Below are 23244 nucleotides of genomic sequence, written 5' to 3'. Positions count from 1 at the left end.
GCTCCCTTCTCAACCAGTCCACAGCCACCTCAGCAGTATATATGGCATTGCCTAGCATGACAGTCTGTTTTGATAATTGTGTGAATTGGTGAAATTGAAAATACAGTTGGGAATTGCTGAGGTTTACATCTCTTGATGAAAGTCTGGCAGTAGATTCACTCACTTATAGTAGGCCCCCTTGCTAGCTAATTGGATGTACTGTCTCAATGGGGACCATTCTACCATTGTAGACAATAACAAACTGTGCTAATGTTATGCAACAATTTATAGTTGGTGTTATTTCTATCATATCTGTGTAAATGGAACCATAGAAAAAGAGGTGTGAATGAATACACACCTCTCTGTTAGTCAGAGCTGGGTACCTGTATAGGATCTGCTGTAAAGAGTACCTGGGAGAAACTAAGTAAAGAAAGCAGTCACATTGGAAGTTGAACTGAGGACTGATGTGGATCTCTTTAACTTAATGCTGGAGTGCGAGGAGATGTTTGCCTCGTCTCAAGTTTGGCGAATCCCTCATCTCCAGCGCCACTTCAAATGGAAAATCTGAGGTTGAGAGAAACCTAAAGCTGCTCAATGTGGCAAACTAATGTTTTGATTAGCCGTCTGTGGCGCTGTCTGATGTCCTAACAATCCAACATGGGGAGAGACACCTTGGCTGTGTGTTGCTGCATTGGCATGGGAGGAGAAGTATACAGACTGGTGGTTTGGACGGGGAGCTGTGGGTTGGCTGATCAACTGCTTCCCTGCCCAAGTCCCATTAAACACGGTTATATCACATTGAAGAAAGACATTTCAAAGCTCTTTATCCACACTTATTGATTGACTTGTTCTCTGGCTGCCAAGTCTTCACCTTGCTTTGATGAGTCTTCTTCTCTTCTCTGCCCCGTGTGTGTGTGTGTGTGTGTGTGTGTGTGTGTGTGTGTGTGTGTGTGTGTGTGTGTGTGTGTGTGTGTGTGTGTGTGTGTGTGTGTGTGTGTGTGTGTGTGTGTGTGTGTGCGCACGTGCACAGCAGGATCCAGCCAGTCAGAGAGGGACCAGACAGACTCCCCGAACCCCTCTAAGAGGCCCTCCTCACGGTCAGGGGCCACAGGGAGCCCCCTCTCCTCCAAGCGTCCCAGGACGGCTGAGAAGAGTGTTGCTGCGGAGCAGGTAACAGCCCAATCCTTCTGCTCTATCTTTAACACACAGCCTGCTGCCACTTCCAGAAGTTGGTTTCTTAAATTATAGAGGATGGTCATATTAACACTCACTGTTCCCAAACGATTTGAACTTGCCAATCAACTCAAGGTTATCCCATCCCCAATTACCATGCCCTCATTATGAGCAGTAAAACTTACACATTAATTGAGAAAAGGAACATAAAGACTTAGCTACTTCTAAGCATTTTTCTTAAAGACATTTGAATAAAGCCGGGCCTTTTTGCATTATGCATGATTTTTTTTAAATCTCCTTAAAATTAGTTTTGCTTTCCTGCTGCAGTTGCATTGCTAATTGTGCAAAAGGTGGAAAATCAATATAGTATCTGACAGATGAGAGAGCTTTGAAGTGTGTGCCAGGACTGCTGCTCTCCGTATTGCCTAGTGGTCCATGATCAGAGGGACCTGCCTGGTAGAGACACAGGGCAGCACTCCTCCATTCATCCTCCCATTCCAACTCCTCTCTCTCACAAAGCAGACCTACAGCTCTCCATCTCACCTCATTAACCTCCCTGTGCTCCTCTCTCCCACCTCTCCTCCTCTCTCCACCCTCTCCTCCTCTCTCCCCCCTCTCCTCCTCTCTCCCACCTCTCCTCCTCTCTCCCCCCTCTCCTCCTCTCTCCCCCCTCTCCTCCTCTCTCCCACCTCTCCTCCTCTCTCCCACCTCTCCTCCTCTCTCCCACCTCTCCTCCTCTCTCCCACCTCTCCTCCTCTCTCCCACCTCTCCTCCTCTCCTCCAGATGTACCAATGTCCCTACTGCAAGTTCAGCAACACGGACCTGAACCGCCTGAGAATGCACGTGATGACGCAGCACTCTGTCCAGCCCATGTTCCGCTGCCCGCTCTGCCAGGACATGCTGAACAACAAGATCCATCTGCAGTTCCACCTCACACACCTCCACAGCGTGGCGCCCGACTGCGTGGAAAAGCTCATCGCCACGGTACGTGTGTGTGTTAGGGTGTGTCTGTGTGGACTGTGGATACAGTATGTGTATACATTAATCCTTAGGTACTGTATTCTTTAGAAGTATTTAACCATGGCCCCTGCAATGCTGTTACATACCAATAGTCAGCTCAATTATAACAGGAAATGCACATTCCCTCAAGCTAAATGAAACCTATCCTAAAATATCAATGCCAAGCCTCCTGCACACATCCATCTCTGTAAAATAGGGTGAACACAACTGTAATAATAATAATAATTGATTGCATTTATATAGCGCCTTTCCACCTACAGTAGGTGCTCAAAGAGCTTTACATAGTAGGGGGGAAAGTCACCTCTTCCACCCACTTGGGTGATGCACTGCAACCATTTTATGCCAGAAGGCTCACCACACATCAGCTATTGTACAAATACAAATATGGTGTTTTATAAGCTAAACAGCTGTAAATGGTTCTGAGATGTTCAAGGTAGTTCAGTCTGTAATCCTCTCGCTGGGTTTTCCTTCCCTTTCTTCTGGTGCATTGTGGTCTTTCTGTTTGTGAGGCTACAGGCAGGCGCCTGCCTCTGAGATATGTACATTGATTACTGTTATCCTCCTAATCCATGGCCACTGGATTGCATGGGGACTTCATGACATCTTTTTTTCAAGGGCCTTTTTAAACACACTGAATACATTGAGAGGAAAGCACAACACAGGATGTCATTGCTCTACCACCTAGCCTTAATACCCAGCCCATCCTGTACAGTATACATCCTTTACCACATTTATATTTACCATTGTGTCTGTTTAGTCATTTATTTTCTCTGTGGGAAGTGATGAAGAGGCCATGGGAATAAGCAAGGCCTTTTTGATGCTCTGCGTGTGTGAGCTTAGCGCATGTAGCGTATGTCTGTACACAAAGGGCCATGCAGGCAGGCTGGCTGGGCCCCATCAGGTCAAGGACCAACAGAGGCCTTAGCTGTGTCTCTTCTCTGCAGCCCAGAGATGACTGTTACTCACCCTGCCTGCCTGCCTGGCTGGCTGTTTGTAATGGAGCACGTCTTTCCAGTCTTCTCTCTTCCAAATTGATGACATTTGAAGCTTTATCAAAATACAAAGGAAACTGTTAATTGTGAAATGGCTCCAAGGCATCTCATTGACTCACTGCCAGTCAGATATTATGGGGGTTAGGTTCAGATGCTTTAGCCATATTCTAAGGAGCCGTTGTCTAATGTGCCTATGGTCAATGAGCCCTTTTTTGGGTCTCATTGTTATCGTAGTCAGTTGAGATAGTGCGGGGGAGAGAGAGACAGATAAGTCTGTTGTTTGCTAGATCTTACCTCCCAGTCCATTTATTCTCAGGAGCACATTGATATTCTCTCAGTGTCTGTGATCACCTCAGTGCTATTCTAAACAAAGGCTTGTATTAATAATATATTTAAGTTATTGTGACACAGATTAATTTAAATGTAATTAATACTTTTTTCCCTTTAATGAAATGCAAGTTCAGGCAATGGAAATATTATTATTCACTATTTCTTTAATCTAGCGTGCCAACCTCAAATCTCACGTGAATAATGAATGCACCAATTTCACAAAGAGACAATAGAATTTCACAAAGAGACAATAGAATTTCACAAAGAGACACTCACCCCTAACGTTTCCCATACATATACCACTATCTAGGAACTATCTGAGTTCCACACAGAGCGGTACAAAAAACGTAAAGACTAAAGCATGAATATACATTCTGAAGTTAGATATAGACTCACACAAATGTAATATCAGTATTTACAAAATTGACTCTGTCTACCTCTGCTACATTACCCCAGCGAAAGAGCTCATTTTGTTTTAATCATCATCAAAGGGAAATATGGTTTTATTTGCTCTCCTTTGATTTCCTGTAAATGACTGTGCAAATGTTGACGTTTGTTCTTGCCTGTGGAACAGAATTGCTCGCTGGACAATCATTCAGGAGAACGGTGCTCTGCCTAGCTGCCTAGCCATCTTTCTGGCCCAGCTAGAAAGCAAATGGCGAACACTTTAGTATGGAAGGCAGCAGTATTTTTCTTTTATAGAGATAATAATGCACTGAGCCCCTACAAAGACACAGGAGAGAACCATAGGTAATATAATGCACATTAAAACCAGCACCTTTTTTTTATTTTTACTGGTGGATATAGATGGAAAGGTACTCTATTTTTTTCACATGTGTAGCAGACGAGCCTAATGAATTCTGAAATAGGAGACTTTTATTTCATGCCGACCATGCATAAAGATGCTCACACTCTCTCAACCTTCATTTTTATCCACCATGTGCTCTCTCTCTCTCTCTCTCTCTCTCTCTCTCTCTCTCTCTCTCTCTCTCTCTCTCTCTCTCTCTCTCTCTCTCTTGCTCTCTCTCTCTCTCTCTCTCTCTCTCTCTATCTCTCTCTCTCTTGCAGCCCCATCCTTCCATTACCCCTCCCTCTCTCTCCTCTCTCGCTCCCTCTCTCTTCCTCTCTCTCCTCCCCTCCCTCTCTCATTCTATGTCTCATTTTCTGTCTGTCTAAGATAGGGGTAATGAAAATAATTGTGCTTCATTAATTCTGAGTCTGGCTAGATGATAGCCATTTTGAACTATGTTTGCCAATTAGGCGGTCCAAATTAAAAGTGACCTTGGGATACTCTCTGCTCTTGCCTCTCGTCGTCTAATGAAGCAGTTGTCTAGAAACAGTTCACTTTGTAATGTAAATCGCTGCTATGTTTTGTATTTGTGGTATTCTCCATGCTGGTTGCATTAATTTGCCACTCTCCGTTTGGAGGAGAGAGAGAAGGGAGAAGAAAACAGAAAGTGAATTTCTGATGAGACTAATCGCACAGTGATGGACTAGAGAATGTTTACTGTTCCACTTAACCCTGGAGCCCTATGCAAACCCGCTGTTGCTTGAGGAGGACTCTGTCTTGTGTAGGACTAGAGTAGATCTGTTTGGAGCTGTGTGCCATGCTTTGTTCACAGACATGTCCTCATTGTCACTATTTGCTGGACATGCTGCCAGTTGCAGACTGACAGAGAGTTTGTTCCTTTTACAAGCACAGGCCAGACCAAAGGCTAAAATACACAAATATAGACAGAGGCATTTGATTATTTTATGTTTCAGATAACTAGGTGAATCCATTATGCCTTTATACATCACTCCTGGTGACTTAAGGTTAAATATATGTTGATAAGATTTGACTGATTCTTTTTGAAGAATATGAATATCATGTTAGATAGTAAAGGTCAAAACAGCTATTTGAATTATATTATTCCTTTTCATTTTGTATAGCCTCGTTTGATGTTATCACCCACACATACACATTTAAGTAAAAAGGCAAAGCCAGGATGACCATTGTGGGGTAATAGGAGAGAAGAAGGGTGGTCCATTGCAGTAAGGAGAACCTGAAATGGAGGTAGAGGATTAATAGAGGCACGGAGAGGAGTGGGGAGAGACTGTGGGGAGTAGGGAGAGGGGTGGGGAGAGACTGTGGGGAGTGGGGAGAGACTGTGGGGAGTAGGGAGAAGGGTGGGGAGAGACTGTGGGGAGTAGGAAGAAGGTGGGGAGAGACTGTGGGGAGTAGGAAGAAGGGTGGGGAGAGACTGGGGAGAGTAGGGAGAAGGGTGGGGAGAGACTGTGGGGAGTAGGAAGAAGGTGGGGAGAGACTGTGGGGAGTAGGAAGAAGGGTGGGGAGAGACTGGGGAGAGTAGGGAGGGGGTTGGGAGAGACTGTGGGGAGTAGGGAGTGGGTGGGGAGTAGGGAGGGGTGGGGGAGTAGGGAGTGGGTGGGGAGAGACTGTGGGGAGTAGGGAGAGGGGTGGGGAGAGACTGTGGGGAGTTGGGAGAAGGTGGGGAGAGACTGTGGGGAGTAGGGAGAGGGGTGGGGAGAGACTGTGGGGAGTTGGGAGAAGGTGGGGAGAGACTGTGGGGAGTAGGGAGAGGGGTGGGGAGAGACTGTGGGGAGTTGGGAGAAGGTGGGGAGAGACTGTGGGGAGTAGGGAGAGGGGTGGGGAGAGACTGTGGGGAGTTGGGAGAAGGTGGGGAGAGACTGTGGGGAGTAGGGAGTGGGTGGGGAGAGACTGTGGGGAGTAGGGAGGGGGTTGGGAGAGACTGTGGGGAGTAGGGAGTGGGTGGGGAGTAGGGAGGGGGTGGGGAGGAGGGAGTGGGTGGGTGGGGAGAGACTGGGGAGTAGGGAGAGGGTTGGGGAGAGACTGTGGGGAGTTGGGAGAAGGTGGGGAGAGACTGTGGGGAGTAGGGAGAGGGGTGGGGAGAGACTGTGGGGAGTTGGGAGAAGGTGGGGAGAGACTGTGGGGAGTAGGGAGAGGGGTGGGGAGAGACTGGGGAGTAGGAAGAAGGTAGGGAGAGACTGTGGGGAGTAGGGAGTGGGTGGGGAGAGACTGTGGGGAGTAGGGAGTGGGTGGGGAGAGACTGTGGGGGAGTAGGAAGAAGGTGGGGAGAGACTGTGGGGAGTAGGGAGTGGGTGGGGAGAGACTGTGGGGAGTAGGGAGAGGGGTGGGGAGAGACTGTGGGCAGTTGGGAGAGGGGTGGGGTCGGGTGGGTTGGGGTACTGTGAATTGAAATGCGGCGTGGGGAGTGAGGATGATTATTCTGTTTGGGGAGTTTATTGAAGGAAGGTGAAGCAGACAGTGCCTCATCTCACGGCCTCTTCCAATCTCAATCACCGATTATTGTTAAATAGGAGCCGCTTAATGAGTGCATTTGATGAATTGTTGTATTTCTTTAAGGGGAAAGAGGGGCTATGAGGGGGAGATATGGGAGAGGAGGAGGGGTGGGGGGAGATAATATGGAGGGAGGTGGCTGTCATTCACCCATGATTGACTTCAACCTTTTGAGAGCAAAGAAAACCTGGCCGCTTCTCTGCACATTTTTAATCAATATTCATTGCTCCTTGAAATGTTCTAATTAAAATGGTAGAAACAAATTAAACCATTGTATAGTGGAAAAATGCATAGCATTCCTCCTGAAACGCCATTCTGTTGCGTATTTGTTCATACATCTTTATTGAACATGTTCATGTTTGGATTTATCCATAGTAGCTCTAATTTTGTATTCTTAATGCACCTGAAATAACTTTAACGTAATTGACATTAAACCACTATATTGTGACTTATGCGGGGTTGGAAGGCATATAATATTTCCCCAAACTGATAGTGCTTATATTACCCAGAATGCCTCTTTTTTGTTCTGGTTCTTATTGGAATGGGATGTGCTTTTTTCATGGAATATTTATTTCATTAGGTGGCCTAATAAGCTTTTCAGTTGGCCAAGGTAGGCTTTTCAGGCCATCTCACTAATTGGCTGCAGCAGAACTTTCCAGTCGCATGGCAAAACACCAGCAGTGATCAAAGTACAAATTCCAGGGATGGCAAATAAAGTAAAATGTAATATGATTATTTGTGCATGTGTGTGTGAGTGCATGTGAGAGAAAAACCTTCTGCAAGGGTTTCCAAGATTTTTTTCCATCAGGAAAATATGTGTGCAGTTTTAAATGTAAAGAATATATAATAACATAATCTTTTTGTGAGCTTACAGAAACTCAGTTGTATAATAGGACCACACAGTAATTAACATGGGACGTGTCTTGTGTTTGATTTTCCAGGTGACAGCATCAGAGGTTCTGCCAGAAAGCATGTTCATACCAGTACCAGGCCCAGACAGAGAGGCACAAAGCAGCACCCCACAGGCCACGGCTAACTCCAGCTCTGAAGATATCAAGAAACAAGCCGGTCAGTATAGCACCATGTATGGAGGATTAACAGTGAGAACGGCAGAATGGTGAACTTACTAAATGAAATGCGAGTTTGACTGTGTGATAATAGTTTGCTTCTTGTGTAAATATTTTCTGTCTGGATTTTAATTTTTAATTTTAATTTTAATTTTACCTATGCTTTAATTGTCCCTCCTTTCATTTATATGTGAAGGATAGCGATGGCACTGTTCTCATTACCCAGTCTCCCTTTGGAAAATGTAATGAAAATGCAGGGGATCATGCCAAGGCCGTCATTGACAACAAAGGAAAAAGAATGATTCCTGCATCTGCAGGAGTCTGAATTAGTTATTACTTCTGTGTGTTGCAACTACCCCCTCCCTGGGGATTCTGAAATTATACATGCGTCAAGGACTCCTAAGTAGAGATAAGATGTCCTCTGTTGAAATTACATTTTCTTGCACAAAGACTCTGCTTATGTGGGAGCCTCTTTAATCCATGTTTTCTTTCTCTTTATTTATTGACAGAACCATCAGATGCTGAGCCTGAGAAAGGGGTCTCACTGCCTACAGAAATAGCTGAAGCTCGCAAGTCACCTCTGGAGGATCAGCAGTCTGGAAGGGAAGACACAGGATTCCTGTGTTGGAAGAAAGGCTGTAACCAGGTCTTCAAGTCCTCCAACTCCCTCCAGGTGCACTTCAACGAGGTTCACAACAAAAGGCCTCAGCTGCCTGTCTCGGACCGGCATGTCTACAAGTATCGCTGCAACCAATGCAGCCTGGCCTTCAAGACGGTGGAGAAACTGCAGCTGCACTCGCAGTACCACGTCATCAGAGCAGCCACCATGTGCTGCCTCTGTCAACGCAGCTTCAGGACCCTGCAGGCCTTGAAGAAACATTTGGAGACCAGCCACCTAGAGTTGAGCGAGGCTGACATCCAACAGCTCTACGGAGGCTTACTGATGAACGGAGACCTTATGGTCATGGGAGATCCATCACTTGGAGAGGACCACGGAGGACTGGGAGAAGATGACAAAGAGGGAGATGACAGTGACCAAGAGGAGAAGCAAAGCCCAACAGGCAGCGACTCTGGCTCATTGCTAGAAGATTTTGGATCAGAGCCCAAGCGTGCCCTGCCATTCAGGAAAGGTCCTAACTTTACCATGGAGAAGTTCCTGGACCCATCTCGTCCTTTCAAGTGCACGGTGTGCAAAGAGTCATTCACACAGAAGAACATCCTTCTGGTTCACTACAACTCTGTCTCACACCTGCACAAGGTCAAGCGGGCCCTACAGGAGTCCACCACTGGTCAACCAGAGCCCACCAGCAGCCCTGACAACAAACCATTCAAGTGCAACACTTGCAACGTGGCTTACAGCCAGAGCTCTACTCTAGAGATCCACATGCGCTCTGTCCTCCACCAGACCAAGGCCCGAGCAGCCAAGCTTGAAGCAGCAGGAGGAAACACCAGCTCCAGCAGTGGCTCTGGATTAAGTGGCGGTGGATCCTCCATCAACACTTCAACTCCAAGCCCGAGCCCAGCTACTAACTCAACAACCAGCTCCAGCAACCACAGCTCTTCTGGGGCTCAGACTACACAGAGTATTCTTGGAGGCAACCACATGAGCCAGTCTCACAGCATTGAAAGCCTTGGGAACTCCTCGATGACTTGTCATCCGTCACCGTCTGAAAACCATGAATCGAAAAAGAAGAAATTTTCAGACATGCTCTCTGCAAGGGGACAGCAGCAGCAGCAGCAGCAGCAGCTTCAACAGCAACAGCAACAGCAGTTGGCTCAGGCCCAAGCCCAAGCCCAGGCCCAGCTCCAACAAGAGCTCCAGCAGCAAGCTGCCCTCATCCAGTCCCAGCTCTTCAACCCAGCACTTCTGCAGCACTTCCCCATGACAACTGATGCTCTTCACTCACTGCAGCAACAGCAGCTGCTCTTCCCTTTCTACATCCCTGGAGCAGAATTCCAACTGAACCCAGAGATGAACCTCAACAGTTCTGCACTTGGCCTGTCAAGCTCCACTGCCAACTCTCTGTTGGAGGACCTGAAGAACTCTGCCCAGCAGGCTCAGGCTCAGAGCTGCCTGCAACAGCAGCTGATGCACCACCACCTTCAGCAGCAGCACCAACAACAGCAAGCCCAAGCCCATTCTCAGGCCCAGGGCCAGATGGCTTTGCTTCAGCAGAGTGCCAATCTCCTTCACCAGGCTGAGAAAAAGCAGAAGGCCGCTGCCGCCCACAATGAGAAGCAAGAGAGAGAAAGGGAAATACAAAGAGAAAAAGACCTAAGAGAGAAAATTGAGGAACATGTCACAAAAGACAGCTCTGACATCAAGTCAAATGAAAAAAAGGACATGCAACAGACTGCAATGAACTCCAACCACGATCCTGGGTTTCCTCCACCAAGGATTGCATCAGATGCTCGTGGAAATGCCACTAAAGCTCTTCTGGAGAACTTTGGGTTTGAGCTAGTAATTCAATACAATGAAAACAAGCAGAAAGCTCAGAAGAAGCCAGCTGGGCCTGGACCAGCTGGAACAAGCACACCTGGTGGGATCACAAGAGTGGTGGACCCCATCGAGGGATTGGAGAAGCTGGAATGTGAGGCCTGTGGAAAACTATTTTCAAACATACTGATTCTGAAGAGTCATCAAGAGCACATCCATCAGGCCTTCTTCCCATTCCGCTCCCTGGAGAGATTTGCCAAGGAATACAGAGAGCAGTATGACAAACTGTATCCACTCAGACCCCAGACACCAGAGGCTGCTCCTCCTGCTCCTCCACCTCCTCCTCCTCCTCCTCCTCCTCCACCTCCACCCCCTCCGCAAAGAGCCCCAACACCAAATATTCCTGTCTCTGCTCCATCCATCACACCCCCAACTGTGTCCACCCCACAGCCTCCTGTTCAAATGGCTCAAATTCCCATGCCAATGGATATGCCCCTCTTCTCACCACTCATGATGCAGTCAATGTCTCTACAGTCCATGCCCTCTCAAATGCAATCCCAGATGTCATCTGTGGAGTCACAGTCACTGGCTAACGATCTGGCCCAGCTTTACCAACAGCAGCTTACACCAGCCATGCTACAGCAGCAGCAGAATAAGAGGCCCCGGACACGTATCACTGATGACCAGCTTAGGGTCCTTCGGCAGTACTTTGACATCAACAACTCCCCCAATGAGGAGCAGATTAAAGAGATGGCAGATAAGTCAGGGCTGCCCCAGAAAGTCATCAAACACTGGTTCCGCAACACCCTCTTCAAAGAGCGCCAGCGCAACAAAGACTCACCCTACAACTTCAACAACCCACCCATTACCACTCTGGAGGATACCAAAATTGACTCTAAACCCCCTTCCCCTGAGCCTCAAAGACAGGAGTGTTATGGGAGTAAAAGATCCTCAAGAACAAGGTTTACAGACTACCAATTGAGGGTGCTTCAGGACTTTTTTGATGCTAACGCCTACCCCAAAGATGATGAATTTGAACAGCTCTCCAACCTTCTGAGCCTCCCCACACGTGTCATTGTGGTGTGGTTCCAAAATGCTCGTCAGAAGGCACGCAAGAATTATGAAAACCAGGGGGATGGAAGCAAAGATGGTGAACGAAGAGAGCTGTCCAATGACCGTTACATTCGCACCACCAACCTGAACTACCAGTGCAAGAAATGCAGTCTGGTTTTCCAGCGTATATTTGACCTCATAAAGCACCAAAAGAAGCTGTGTTACAAAGATGAAGACGATGACGGGCAATACGACAGCCAAAACGAGGACTCTATGGATCTTTCTCATGAATACTACACCCCGTCTGGGTCCTCCTGTCACACCCCTATGCCTTCCTCCTCAAGCCTCTGCCCTCTCCCTCCCTCCACCTCAGCTTTCTCCCACCTCTCATCCTCTGAGAAGGAGGAAGCCTCACCAGCTAACACATCAAACTCTTATGATGAGAAGCCCAAACATTTGGCTGAAATGTCCTCAGATCCACGTGAGCACCAGACCACCATCAAACAGGAGACTGTGCATCAGCCCCAATCTGAGACTCAACATCAGAGAAGAGAAGCCCGAGATGAGAAGCCACAAACAGCCCCAAAGACAAACAAGCATTCTTCTCCTTCCCTCTCTCAGCAGCAACGTGACTGTGGTCCCTCTGTCTCTCAGACAAGCCAGGCTGAGAGAGCTACTCAGAGCTCCCACATGGGCCTCAACCCTCACATGAGCTCTGCATCACAGCAACAGCTGGCGCAGCAAATGATCCAATACCAGTGTGAGCAGTGCAAGCTTGGCTTCCCATCCTTTGAGCACTGGCAGGAGCACCAGCAACTGCACTTCCTCTCTGTGCAAAACCAATTCATCCACCCTCAGTTCTTGGACCGCCCAATGGATATGCCCTTCATGTTGTTTGATCCAAGCAATCCCCTGTTGGCCAGTCAACTCCTCTCTGGGGCCATGCCACAGATCCCAAGCAGCTCTGCCACCTCTCCATCAACACCCACCTCCACCATGAACTCCCTGAAGAGGAAGTTGGAGGAGAAAGCAGGCACTAGCCCAGGAGAGAATGACAGCACCAACAGTGGGGAGGAGCCACAAAGAGACAAGCGCCTCAGGACTACCATCACACCTGAGCAGCTGGAGATCCTCTATCAGAAATACCTATTGGACTCAAACCCTACTCGTAAAATGCTTGACCACATTGCTCATGAGGTGGGACTGAAGAAGAGGGTAGTTCAAGTTTGGTTCCAAAATACCAGAGCCAGGGAAAGGAAGGGGCAGTTTCGGGCTGTAGGGCCTGCTCAAGCTCACCGGCGATGCCCTTTTTGTCGTGCTCTCTTCAAGGCGAAAACTGCACTAGAGGCACATATCCGTTCCCGCCATTGGCATGAAGCCAAACGTGCCGGTTACAACCTAGCTCTCTCTGGAATGTTCACTGAGGAAGGGATGCAAATGAAGATGGATCCTCTGGATATCTCCAGCTATTCCCAGCTTGCCCCTTCTAACAATGATGGACAATGCTCCTCTCTGTCACCAGTGAGCAAAAACATGGACTTGTCTCCCAGGGCCCTTTTGAGCCCTTCATCCATTAAAGTTGAAGGAGGAATGGAGGACTTTGAGAGTCCATCTATGTCCTCTGTCAACCTTAGCTTTGACCAGAACAAACTTGATAATGACGACTGTTCTTCAGTGAATACGGCCATCACAGATACCACCACTGGTGATGAGGCCAATGCTGACAATGACAGTGCTGATCAAAAGCAGGGTCAAAATAGTGGTGATTACCTGTCTAAGTCTGTGGGTACAGCCCCCTCACTTGAAAATGACGACCAGATGTCATCAGGGCTGGTGAGCCCTGCGACAAGCTATTATGCTAGAGACTATGAGAATGAGAATATAATCGACTACAGTGAGACCTCCAGTCTGGCTGATCCCTGCTCACCAAGCCCTGGAGCTTCCGGCAGCAGGAGCATTGACAGTGGAGACCGTCCTGGCCAAAAGCGCTTCCGAACTCAGATGACTAACCTCCAGCTGAAGCTGCTCAAGTCCTGCTTCAATGACTACAGGACACCTACCATGCTGGAGTGTGAGGTACTTGGCAATGACATCGGACTTCCAAAGAGGGTGGTTCAGGTGTGGTTCCAGAATGCTCGCGCCAAGGAGAAAAAGGCCAAGCTCAGCATGGCTAAGCACTTCGGGATCAACCACACATCCTATGAGGGGCCGAAGACGGAGTGCTCTTTGTGCAGTGTCAAGTACAGTGCCCGTCTCTCCGTGCGAGATCACATCTTCTCTGCGCAACACATCACCAAGGTAAAGGACACCATTGGGAGCCAACTGGACAAGGAGAAGGAGTACTTTGACCCAGCCACTGTCCGCCAGCTGATGGCCCAGCAGGAGATGGACCGCATCAAGAAAGCCAATGAGGTCCTGGGACTAGCACAGCAGCAAGCCATGCAGCAGCAGGGGATCTTTGATAGCCCCGCCCTGCAGGCCCTGAATCTTCAGTCTGCCTATTCAAATCTGCAAGGGATGCCCCCTGGACTTCTGCCAGGTGTCGGAAGCACCTCCTTACCTGGCTTTAACTCATCAAACTCAGGTATGTCATCACTCAGATGTCACATAGATCACTGTTTCATCAGAGTTGTCTTAAACCGATGAAGCACTCTTGGATCAAATGTAATATTTTGTCATATCCACAATTGAAAAGAAGTGCTGTACCAGTCTGGGGGTCTCATTCAAGTAAAACCATTAACTAGGTATTAACTGGGAAAACTAGTAAGCACTCTCGATTAAATAGGGCTCTGAATTTCTCCTACATTTTCCAGTAGGCAACGTTTCGACCTTCTTCAGATTAAATACCCTTGTCATCAATCAATCTGTCATCTGGAAATATTCACATTAGAATACATACTGTACATATAATGCAATATAACAGTGTGAGGGCACCTTCCGTTTTAATCTGGATTTGCCAGGCAACTGTAAGCATGTTCTTTTTTACATCACGTTGTATTTCATAATGAGTCATGCATTCTAGTAAAAGTCCTTCATTCCGTTCATTTGACAGTGTTGGCCTGCGTTATTGGAGAGACGCTACTACAACAAACAAATACAATATAAAATCAGAATGAGCATCTCCAGACATCTGCTGTCAACTTCATGAGCTACTTCATGAGCTACTTGAACTGTTACCATTCAGTTAGAGAACATTAAACAAAGTCCTCAAATGAATACTAATAGCTCACTTCCTTCTCAAACCTCTTTGACCTTGGGAACATTAGTAGTACTTGACCTTATTATCATTTAAATTACATGTTTTGATTAAGAGTTCCTAAGTTTGTTTAAAGGTCAGAGTCATACTTCATGTAAAGAAACCATTTGCACATGTTTGAAGTAGTAGACACTAGAGTCTTTATGTAACTAAATCCTCAGTTTGTCTGTTGTTTTCTTTATTATTGCCCAGCTGCTTCTTGATTGACTAACTCTAGTAATTAAGACCTCTTCTTATGGGCCTTCCTGGAAAGGCTGAGTTTCTGATTGGCTAACGTTGAATCATCAAAAGCAATCTAATGAATTACCTCTGGTGAAAAACATTTCTCTTCAATAAAGTGCTCAGTTATTAATGCACTGAGCTCCAATAATTACTGCGTACAGTAGCTCTCTAGTTCACCTTACTTAGAAAAACACATACATGCATCTATGAATAACTAATGTCTTGAATCCCCCTCTAACTCTGAATTCTCCCATTTCTCTGTTTCATTTCCTCTAGCTTTAACTCCTCCCAAACCTCCAAACCTCCTAAACATGCCTGGCGCCAGTGTTCCTTCACCCAGCCTCCCTACGTCTGGATTACCCAACAAGCCTCCCTCCTCCTCCTCCTTGGCATCACCCAGCCCAGCACAGGCCAACACATCTGTCGCCCACTCCAGCCCTACTTCCACCTCCACCACCACAACAACCCAGTCAGGCTCCCGGCCTGAACACCCCAAAGAGCGTAATGCTGAGAGGTCAAGAGAGAAGGAGAAGCCCCACCACAAGGAGAAGACAGAGAAGCCCTCAACGCCATCCTCCACAGGATGCACCCCAACCCCATCCACCTCTGCTGCCAGCGCCAAGAAAGAAAAACAAGATGCAGCTGTGCCCGCCACCTCCATGCCCACGCCGGGTATGGAGTATGTGGTGGACCCTGCCCAGCTCCAGGCCCTGCAGGCTGCCTTGGCATCGGACCCTACAGCTCTACTGACTAGTCAGTTCCTGCCCTACTTCATGCCTGGATTTTCCCCGTATTACGCCCCGCAGATACCTGGGACTCTCCAAGGCGGCTATCTGCAGCCAATGTACGGCATGGAAAGCATGTTCCCCTACAACCCAACATTGTCCCAAGCGCTGATGGGCCTGTCCCCAGGGTCCCTGCTTCAGCACTACCAGCAATATCAGCAGAGCCTGCAGGAGGCGCTACAGCAGCAGCAGCAGCAGCTTCAGCAGATCCAGCAACCCAAAGCGAGCCAAACTCCAGTACCCCCTCAACCCTCGGGGGACCGCAAAGAATCTGCCAAAGATCCAGCGAAAACAGAGGAGCAGAAAGGCAACCCCCACAGAGAGATCTCTTCCTCCTCCTCCTCCTCTCACAATAACCTACCCTCCAAGCAGAACGAGATGGATGGCAAAGTCGCAGACCCCCTTCTAGACCAGTACATCGTCCCCAAGGTGCAGTACAGGCTGGCGTGTCGCAAATGTCAAGCAGTCTTCAGCAAGGAAGAAGCGGCCGTCAATCACCTGAAGTCTATCTGCTTTTTCGGTCAGTCTGTGGCAAATTTGCAAGAGGTGTTGCTGCGTGTCCCCAGTGGCGCAGGTGCAGGGATGGGCAGCCTCTACGACTGCCTGGCCTGCGACACCACGTTGGATGGGGACAAAGCGCTTAGTCAACACCTGGATTCGGCTTTGCACAAACACAGAACAATCAAGCGATCAGCCAGAAATGCCAAAGAGCACGCTACTAGTTTATTACCTCACTCTTCAGCCTGCTTCCCCGATCCTAACACCGCATCTACCTCGCAGTCTGCCACTCATCTCATCAGCACCCCCCCTCCCCCGCCAACGACATCAGCCACCATGCCGTCCTCCTCTGTCTCTTCATCCTTGTGCTCCTCCTCTGCCACCCCACTCAACACCACAGCTGCCGGCAAACCCTGGCCCCAGGCCCCTTTCTCCAGAGCTTTAGCTGGGAAGCCCAATGCCACTCCTTCTTCTACTTCTTCTTCTTTTCCTCCAGTATCCTCACCTTCAACGGTTACCTCAAGTTCATTGAGCACCTCAGGAGTTCAGACCTCGATACCAACAGACGTCTTTACCGACGAGTCTGACTCTGACAGCAGTCAGAAGTCAGCAGACAGGCTGGGTAGGACGGCGGAGGTGCCGCAACAGCCTGGCTGTCTCAAAGACAGTAGTAGTTGTAGTAGTAATCTTGCTAGTGTAGGAACAGACTCCATCAGATTGTAAAAGAGCTTTCGGTGATGGACAATATTTAAAAAACGCAAAAGACAAAAAAAAAACACAAATGGGAAAAACAAACAAAAAAGCAGCGATGTTAAAATACGTTTAAAAGTATACAAAACAATTTCAGAAAAAGATGTGTAAAGACTAACTGCAATTCCAAAGCTTGTAACCAAAAATTTAAATGTTAGTGGATTGTTTTCCCATATCAACATGCTGGTTTTCGTTTCTTTCAACTGAAATATATACATTTATATGTATAAGAATAGAAAGATCACTGCAGTTAAGTTTTGGGTAATGATAGAGGAATGCTGTATAGCAATGGACTGCCTCAAAGTTGTTAAATGGCCCAAGAACCCTTTTGACAAAGTCAACAAGCTGTCCCTTGTTTGTGTAATTATTTCCACTTAATAGCACAGTCACAAAAAGCCAGTATGTACTGTATGGGAGAATAGTCTAACAGTTTTCTGCTATCAAAGCGTTCAAATACTAATGGCTTGCAAAAGTAAAAAGAATAATGTAATGTCTATTTTATTCTCAGGTCAACAGCTCACAGACGTTTTTCTGTTACAGAAATTCATTGTTTTACACCTTTTGTTCCGAACAGGAGAAACATCTGTGTTTTTTTTCCCAGAAATTGATTTTAACGACAGAAAGTTTTAAAATGAGTGAAAATATCATAAAGGCATAGCTTTCTGGGCATTTAAAAGGGTAGCTGATCTGCTGATTTTAAATATTTGAAATACTCTTAAAGGGGGAAAATTTGCAATCCGGAGAGCATTGGAGACATGTTGATGGGGGATAAAAAAGATTTTTTTGATAAAAAAACTTTCTGTATTTATGATAGATATGAAAATTTTTGGTGTTAAGTAGATTGTTGCATTGGAAATGAATTTAAACAGTATGTTAGATTGAAAAAAAACTTTGTACATTTAGCTTTTGTATCGTCCAACTTTAAGGCGCTTCATTTGATGTTGTCTTGGTCATTCCGATAGACTAGATTATGGAGCAGTAACTTATCTGAACTTTATTTCTGTCTTATTCTCGGCTTCTTGGCTAACGTTCACCCAACTGCCACTCTCCCACTAGGCAGGATCCTCTCTTTCAAAATGTTTTTTCTCTCTGTTTTGGTTGGTATGGTACTAACCAAAAAAGAAAAAAAGATCTGGGGTGAAATGTTAAACAATATTTACTTTTATTTCTGTTACCTTTGTGCACTTAACATTGTCTGACTCATAATTCTCACTTTACTTGTTCCTCTCTCTCCTCACTTTGTTTTTCTCCTCCACTGCATTTGTAGATATGGAGATAGTTACTCCTCCTCGTGCACTACGAAGCAGGTCTTTTGTTCTTCATGTAGTGTGGCTACAGTCTTTTTTCGGCTTTATTTTCATTTAGACTTTACGTTGTTGTTGTCATAGATGAAAATGAAAAAATAATAATAATAATAATTTTCACGCTTTAAAACAAAAAGAAAATCCAAAGACTAAACACTTTCACCATTGGTGCATAAAGATGAGAAAAGAGGCTTCTTTATACTTGAGAATTTGTTGCTGTTTTTAGAGGAAAGAAAACAAAGTTTTAAAATAAATGAGTACGCATCAGAGTTGCCGTTTTTGCTTCTTTGCAAGCAGATAGGTGACTTTTTTACGTAAAATACCAAGAATACCAAAAACCAAAAAAGGGCCCTTGTCCTTGCATTGTGGAGTAGCACCGTTACAGAGCCATTGCAGTTGTAAGATAGAGGTTATAAATCTTTGTTTTAACTTTTCTGTTACTCACAAAAATGTTTTTTTTTTAAAGAAAATGTATAAGGTCTGGTCTTCAAGGACATACGTTTTGCTGCTAATGTAGAATTTTGAAAAAAGAATACCTAGCTAGATGCATGCTCATTTTGCTTTTTGGCTAAGCTTTAACTAAAACAACAATAAACCATTTTCCTGCCTCTGCGACATCTTTTTTTTTTTTTCTTGCAAAAACGGAACTTTGAAGACTGTGAATATATGTTCCAAAGGACATTTTTGCCGATTTTCTTTTTGAACAGACCAATGTTTAAAGCCAATGATATATAACATTAGTAAAGAACAGTGCATTCCAAATATCACATCAACGTTTTTTCTTTTTTTTCTTAAGCAAGGACTGATTTAATTTTAATCATTTTAATTATTATTATATTTTTTTCTCATTTCTAAGGTGACTGTAAGCTGTTGTGTAAAGTTAGCATTCTGTTTGCTAAACAAAATTACCTAGATCTGTCATTTTGTGTCTGGCATGGAAAGTTGATAAGAACCCCTCCTTCTGGTTAAGGTTGTTGCTCACTTGATCAGCAAGTAATAGTGGTTACCAAAAAATGTATATAATACATCTGGTACTGACGCGTCTCATAGGTTACATCATCATGCCTCTCAACTTACAAGTCTCAGAAGGAAATAATGGCTGTTTTGATAAGTCTGGAGTGCCGGCCCAACTTCCTGGGACATCCAATTGTGACTTGCCCCAGGTGTCTGCAGGGCGTTAAACCATTTTCACGCACGATGTTGATTACAGGTTTCTAAGGGACGTCTTCATTCCAAAGCGTTATAAGTCTGGAAAAAGCAGGAGTTTTTTTGAAGATGTCCCTTGTGTTCAGATACTGTAGTTAAGAGGTATGTCATGCCTTCATGTCCAAAGAGCTCACTCGCTCCATCTTATAGCAGTGGAAATGGATGTGCTTAATTATCCACACTCTCTCATAGATGAACAACTTTTATTTAATTCCTTTACACCAAAACCAAGGCATATTTAAATTTGTGAATAACTGGTTTTCGGCCACTAGTGTATAGCAAGTGTATTTGCCCTAATTCATACAAAGCTGCAATCTAGGAAGTAGTTAAAAGTGTTACGTCTTGCAGAGCAATGTGATTTGGTGTTAATACTTCCTTACGCATGCTGTTGAAATTCGGTTGATTTGGTCTGCAAGCTTGCCACTCCTCTAGTCCTGTTCTCTAGAATATTGTTCATATGATTATTTTTTGAGAATTCTAATGTTGTACAGTTTATTCTTGAATGCGTTTGCTTTATTTTGGTTTTCAGATGTCAGACATGTACTATTATTTTCTTAGAACTATTTTATGTTATTTTTGTTTCTGTATATTACTTTTCCTCATATAAATTAACACTAGCTTTAATTTCAATTGCTGAATTAAAAAATATCTTTATTCTATGACCTGGCCACTTTATGGTGTAATAATGTTCTTATATTTGTTTGTCTTTTTTGACACTGTTTGATCTCTTATTTCCGAAGTGTAATCTTTGTTTTGGGCTCTTTTGTGGAAGACGGTCATGGTCTTCTTCACAACAGATTCAGCCAGCATGGACTGTGTGTGAGAGTTTGTATGTGTGCGTGTGAGTGTGTTTCATAAGAGCCAGCATCAGTTTTGAGTTTTTATACATTTTATTTTATACTGTACCTTTATTTACGCACCAAAACGTACTGAACCGAAAGCTGGATTATGAATAAAGTGGTGAAGTTTTAGAAAATTTGAATTTTAAAGGTAACAATAATCAAAAAGAGGAGAACGATGATACCGAAGCACTGAGCAGTTTTTATTTTGATTGAATATATGAATGTGGCCAAAGCTTTATGCAGTTAAAAACAAAAATAAAAATTACAATTTGTGCCCCAGATAAGTGTATATTTTATTGTGGCACAAAACAATAGATAACTGAGATCCTTTCACTCACATTGGGATACTTGATTTTCATGGACAATTACAAAGAAAGTAAAAGACAAGGTTTTGCTGTAGAGGTCATCTTTTGCCCACTGTGAAAATGAACATGTATACAGATATAGATATATTTAAAACAAGACATCAACTTTTTTGTTTGAAATGATAAAGAAGGAATGAAAAGAAGAAATGAACTCTGGGAAACTTTGGAGATCTTGCTGAGAGGACAGGGGAGGCTGTGGGCAAACTGGGCATGGGAGCCAAAGGCAGGCTCAAGGCGGCTTTAATATCACAACCATATTTGCTTATATCTATGAGATGGGAATGGACTCTGGAACCACTGGACATGTGACACAGAGAGGAAAGACTAGATAAAGAAGCTGAACTATAGTGGCTCCAGCTGCTTCCTTGCTCTGTCTGTCTCTCTCTCTTCTCCAGCTCTGCCTCTGCTTCTGCTCTTTTACGGACATGTTTCCGCACTTCTGGACTGGATGGACAGAGATGCTTGCTTCATTTCTCCCGGTTCATGTTGTTGCTACCTGTTTCATTTCCTCCTGCTTGTCTCGCTGATGGACAAGTATAAGCTCTCCAGTCAGATGGTGGCTCGCCCCTCTCTCTGTTCATCCCACCAACCAAAAAGAGAAATGAACCAGAGAGAAAGGGGAAGGGTTTTCTAGGCTGTCATTCCTAAAGAGGCAGTTACACACAAAAAAAGCGAATCAACCAAAATTAACAACCAAACTAACAAACAACCAAACAAACCGTTTGCTCCAACTTCAAAGATGAACTGTTACTTGGAGCTCTCTCTGTTCCTTTTGTGACTCCTGGTGCCACAAAGTTTTTTTTAATGCATTTTTTCTTTTTCTTTTTGTTTCCTTGAATTATTCCTCCTCCGAGCCTCACAAGCATGGCTCCGTGGCTCCAGGCAGCCCACTGAGGGTAGAAAAAACAGCCTTGCAATGTACAAAAAAGAGCAAGTTAAACCAAAAATGTTGTTCTTGATGTCTTTTCTATACTGTAGTCTTGTTAGCTTTTTTGTTACTGTAATTATATGATGAAGATTTCCAAACTGTACCAAATTACATGGAAACTAACATACATAAAACCACATGGAACTTCAGACTTTTAAAGAAACTTTTGTCACAAAAACCTTGTTGTCCTAGTTAAGTTGATTGTAGATGGTAATTGAATATACTCCTTTGAAAATATTTCATCAAGTATGTTTCTTGCTCATTGTGATACATTAAAAAAGGATGAGCATAAAATGCATTACTTGTGTGCCTCATCCTTGTGTGAATTCAGTTGTATTGTATGAATGAAAAGTGCAGATGAGTGCAAAAGTCGAGTGTCACATACAGAGAGAGAACGTTGAACACTGAATAGCAGTTTGTACATTTAGCTTAAATCAGAATGCCTTTCCTGCCATGAATGATTTGAATATGTTGATACTACTATAGCTGCACTCTCTGTACCAACCATGAGCATTTGATCCTTTATGCTTTCTTCTGTTTTTAGCCTTACACAGCCATAGCTTAGCAGTATTCTCCATAATATCTATTATTATCAAACCTTATCCTTCACATTTGTATCTCATTAAGGGTAATAATGATCATAAAACATAATTTGCACGTCATTGTTTTAATTAATGCATAAAAGTGTGATCTTGTCAGATCCCTTTAGCCTCTTCTTAATCTTCCATGCCCTGAGATGTATCATCCTTCATATTTAGCTCCCTGGTAGGGATGCTCTCTGGACATGATTCATTAAAACATATTAAGGAACGAATGCAGGATCTCACTTAATTAGAAGTGGCTGTTTGTGACTAATTCAAGTTGATTAAGGCTGAGAAAAATTATAACTCCAAGTGAATATATTGTGAACAGCAGTACTTTTTAATTCCTTTTGACTGATGTTGGAACTCAAGTGCATTGTGTATTAGTACTGGGCACTCATTTGAAAATTAAGTAATTGAGAAGCTTGGATTTCTAATTATTAGTGCTTGTGTGTGCTGTTTGCAGCTCTCAGCCTTGAGAATGCGCTACAAGTGTCTGTGTGTGTCATTGTTTTGCATGTGTTTTGATGACTACTGGAATGAGGATGTGAGAATGAAAGGCAAACTAGCTTGTACCTGATCACACATGGCACAACGAGACCAGAGCCAGATCACACATGGCACAACAAGACCAGAGCCAGATCACACATGGCACAACGAGACCAGAGCCAGATCACACATGGCACAACGAGACCAGAGCCAGATCACACATGGCACAACGAGCCCAGAGCCAGATCACACATGGCACAACGAGACCAGAGCCAGATCACACATGGCACAACGAGACCAGAGCCAGATCACACATGGCACAACAAGACCAGAGCCAGATCACACATGGCACAATGAGACCAGAGCCAGATCACACATGGCACAACAAGACCAGAGCCAGATCACACATGGCACAACGAGACCAGAGCCAGATTACACATGGCACAACGAGACCAGAGCCAGATCACACATGGCACAACGAGACCAGAGCCAGATCACACATGGCACAACGAGACCAGAGCCAGATCACACATGGCACAACGAGCACAGAGCCAGATCACACATAGCACATAGAGACCAGAGCCAGATCACACATGGCACAACGAGACCAGAGCCAGATCACACATGGCACAACGAGACCAGAGCCA

General features: G+C 45.0%; 1 protein-coding gene across 7 annotated transcripts in view; it reads left to right on the top strand.

Moving 5' to 3' along the window:
* zfhx3b (zinc finger homeobox 3b) overlaps positions 1-21825 on the top strand; it is a 261030-nt gene extending 239205 nt beyond the window's left edge. For 5 of the 7 annotated variants that reach the window (XM_045689152.1, XM_045689157.1, XM_045689155.1 and 2 more), the window contains 5 exons: positions 1010-1149; positions 1937-2137; positions 7756-7882; positions 8391-13955; positions 15126-21825. In XM_045689152.1, coding sequence (XP_045545108.1) covers positions 1010-1149; positions 1937-2137; positions 7756-7882; positions 8391-13955; positions 15126-16855 — 7763 coding nt within the window. In that variant the 3' untranslated portion in view covers positions 16856-21825. The remainder of the gene's footprint in view (positions 1-1009; positions 1150-1936; positions 2138-7755; positions 7883-8390; positions 13956-15125) is intronic. The other 2 variants (XM_045689156.1, XM_045689154.1) reach the window with 1 other exon arrangement.
* The last annotated feature ends 1419 nt before the right edge of the window (positions 21826-23244 follow it).

The sequence above is a fragment of the Salmo salar genome, chromosome ssa11 (genome assembly GCF_905237065.1).
Source record: "Salmo salar chromosome ssa11, Ssal_v3.1, whole genome shotgun sequence".
Classification (NCBI taxonomy): Eukaryota; Metazoa; Chordata; class Actinopteri; order Salmoniformes; family Salmonidae; genus Salmo; species Salmo salar.
This window is presented reverse-complemented; position numbering and strand designations above follow the sequence as displayed.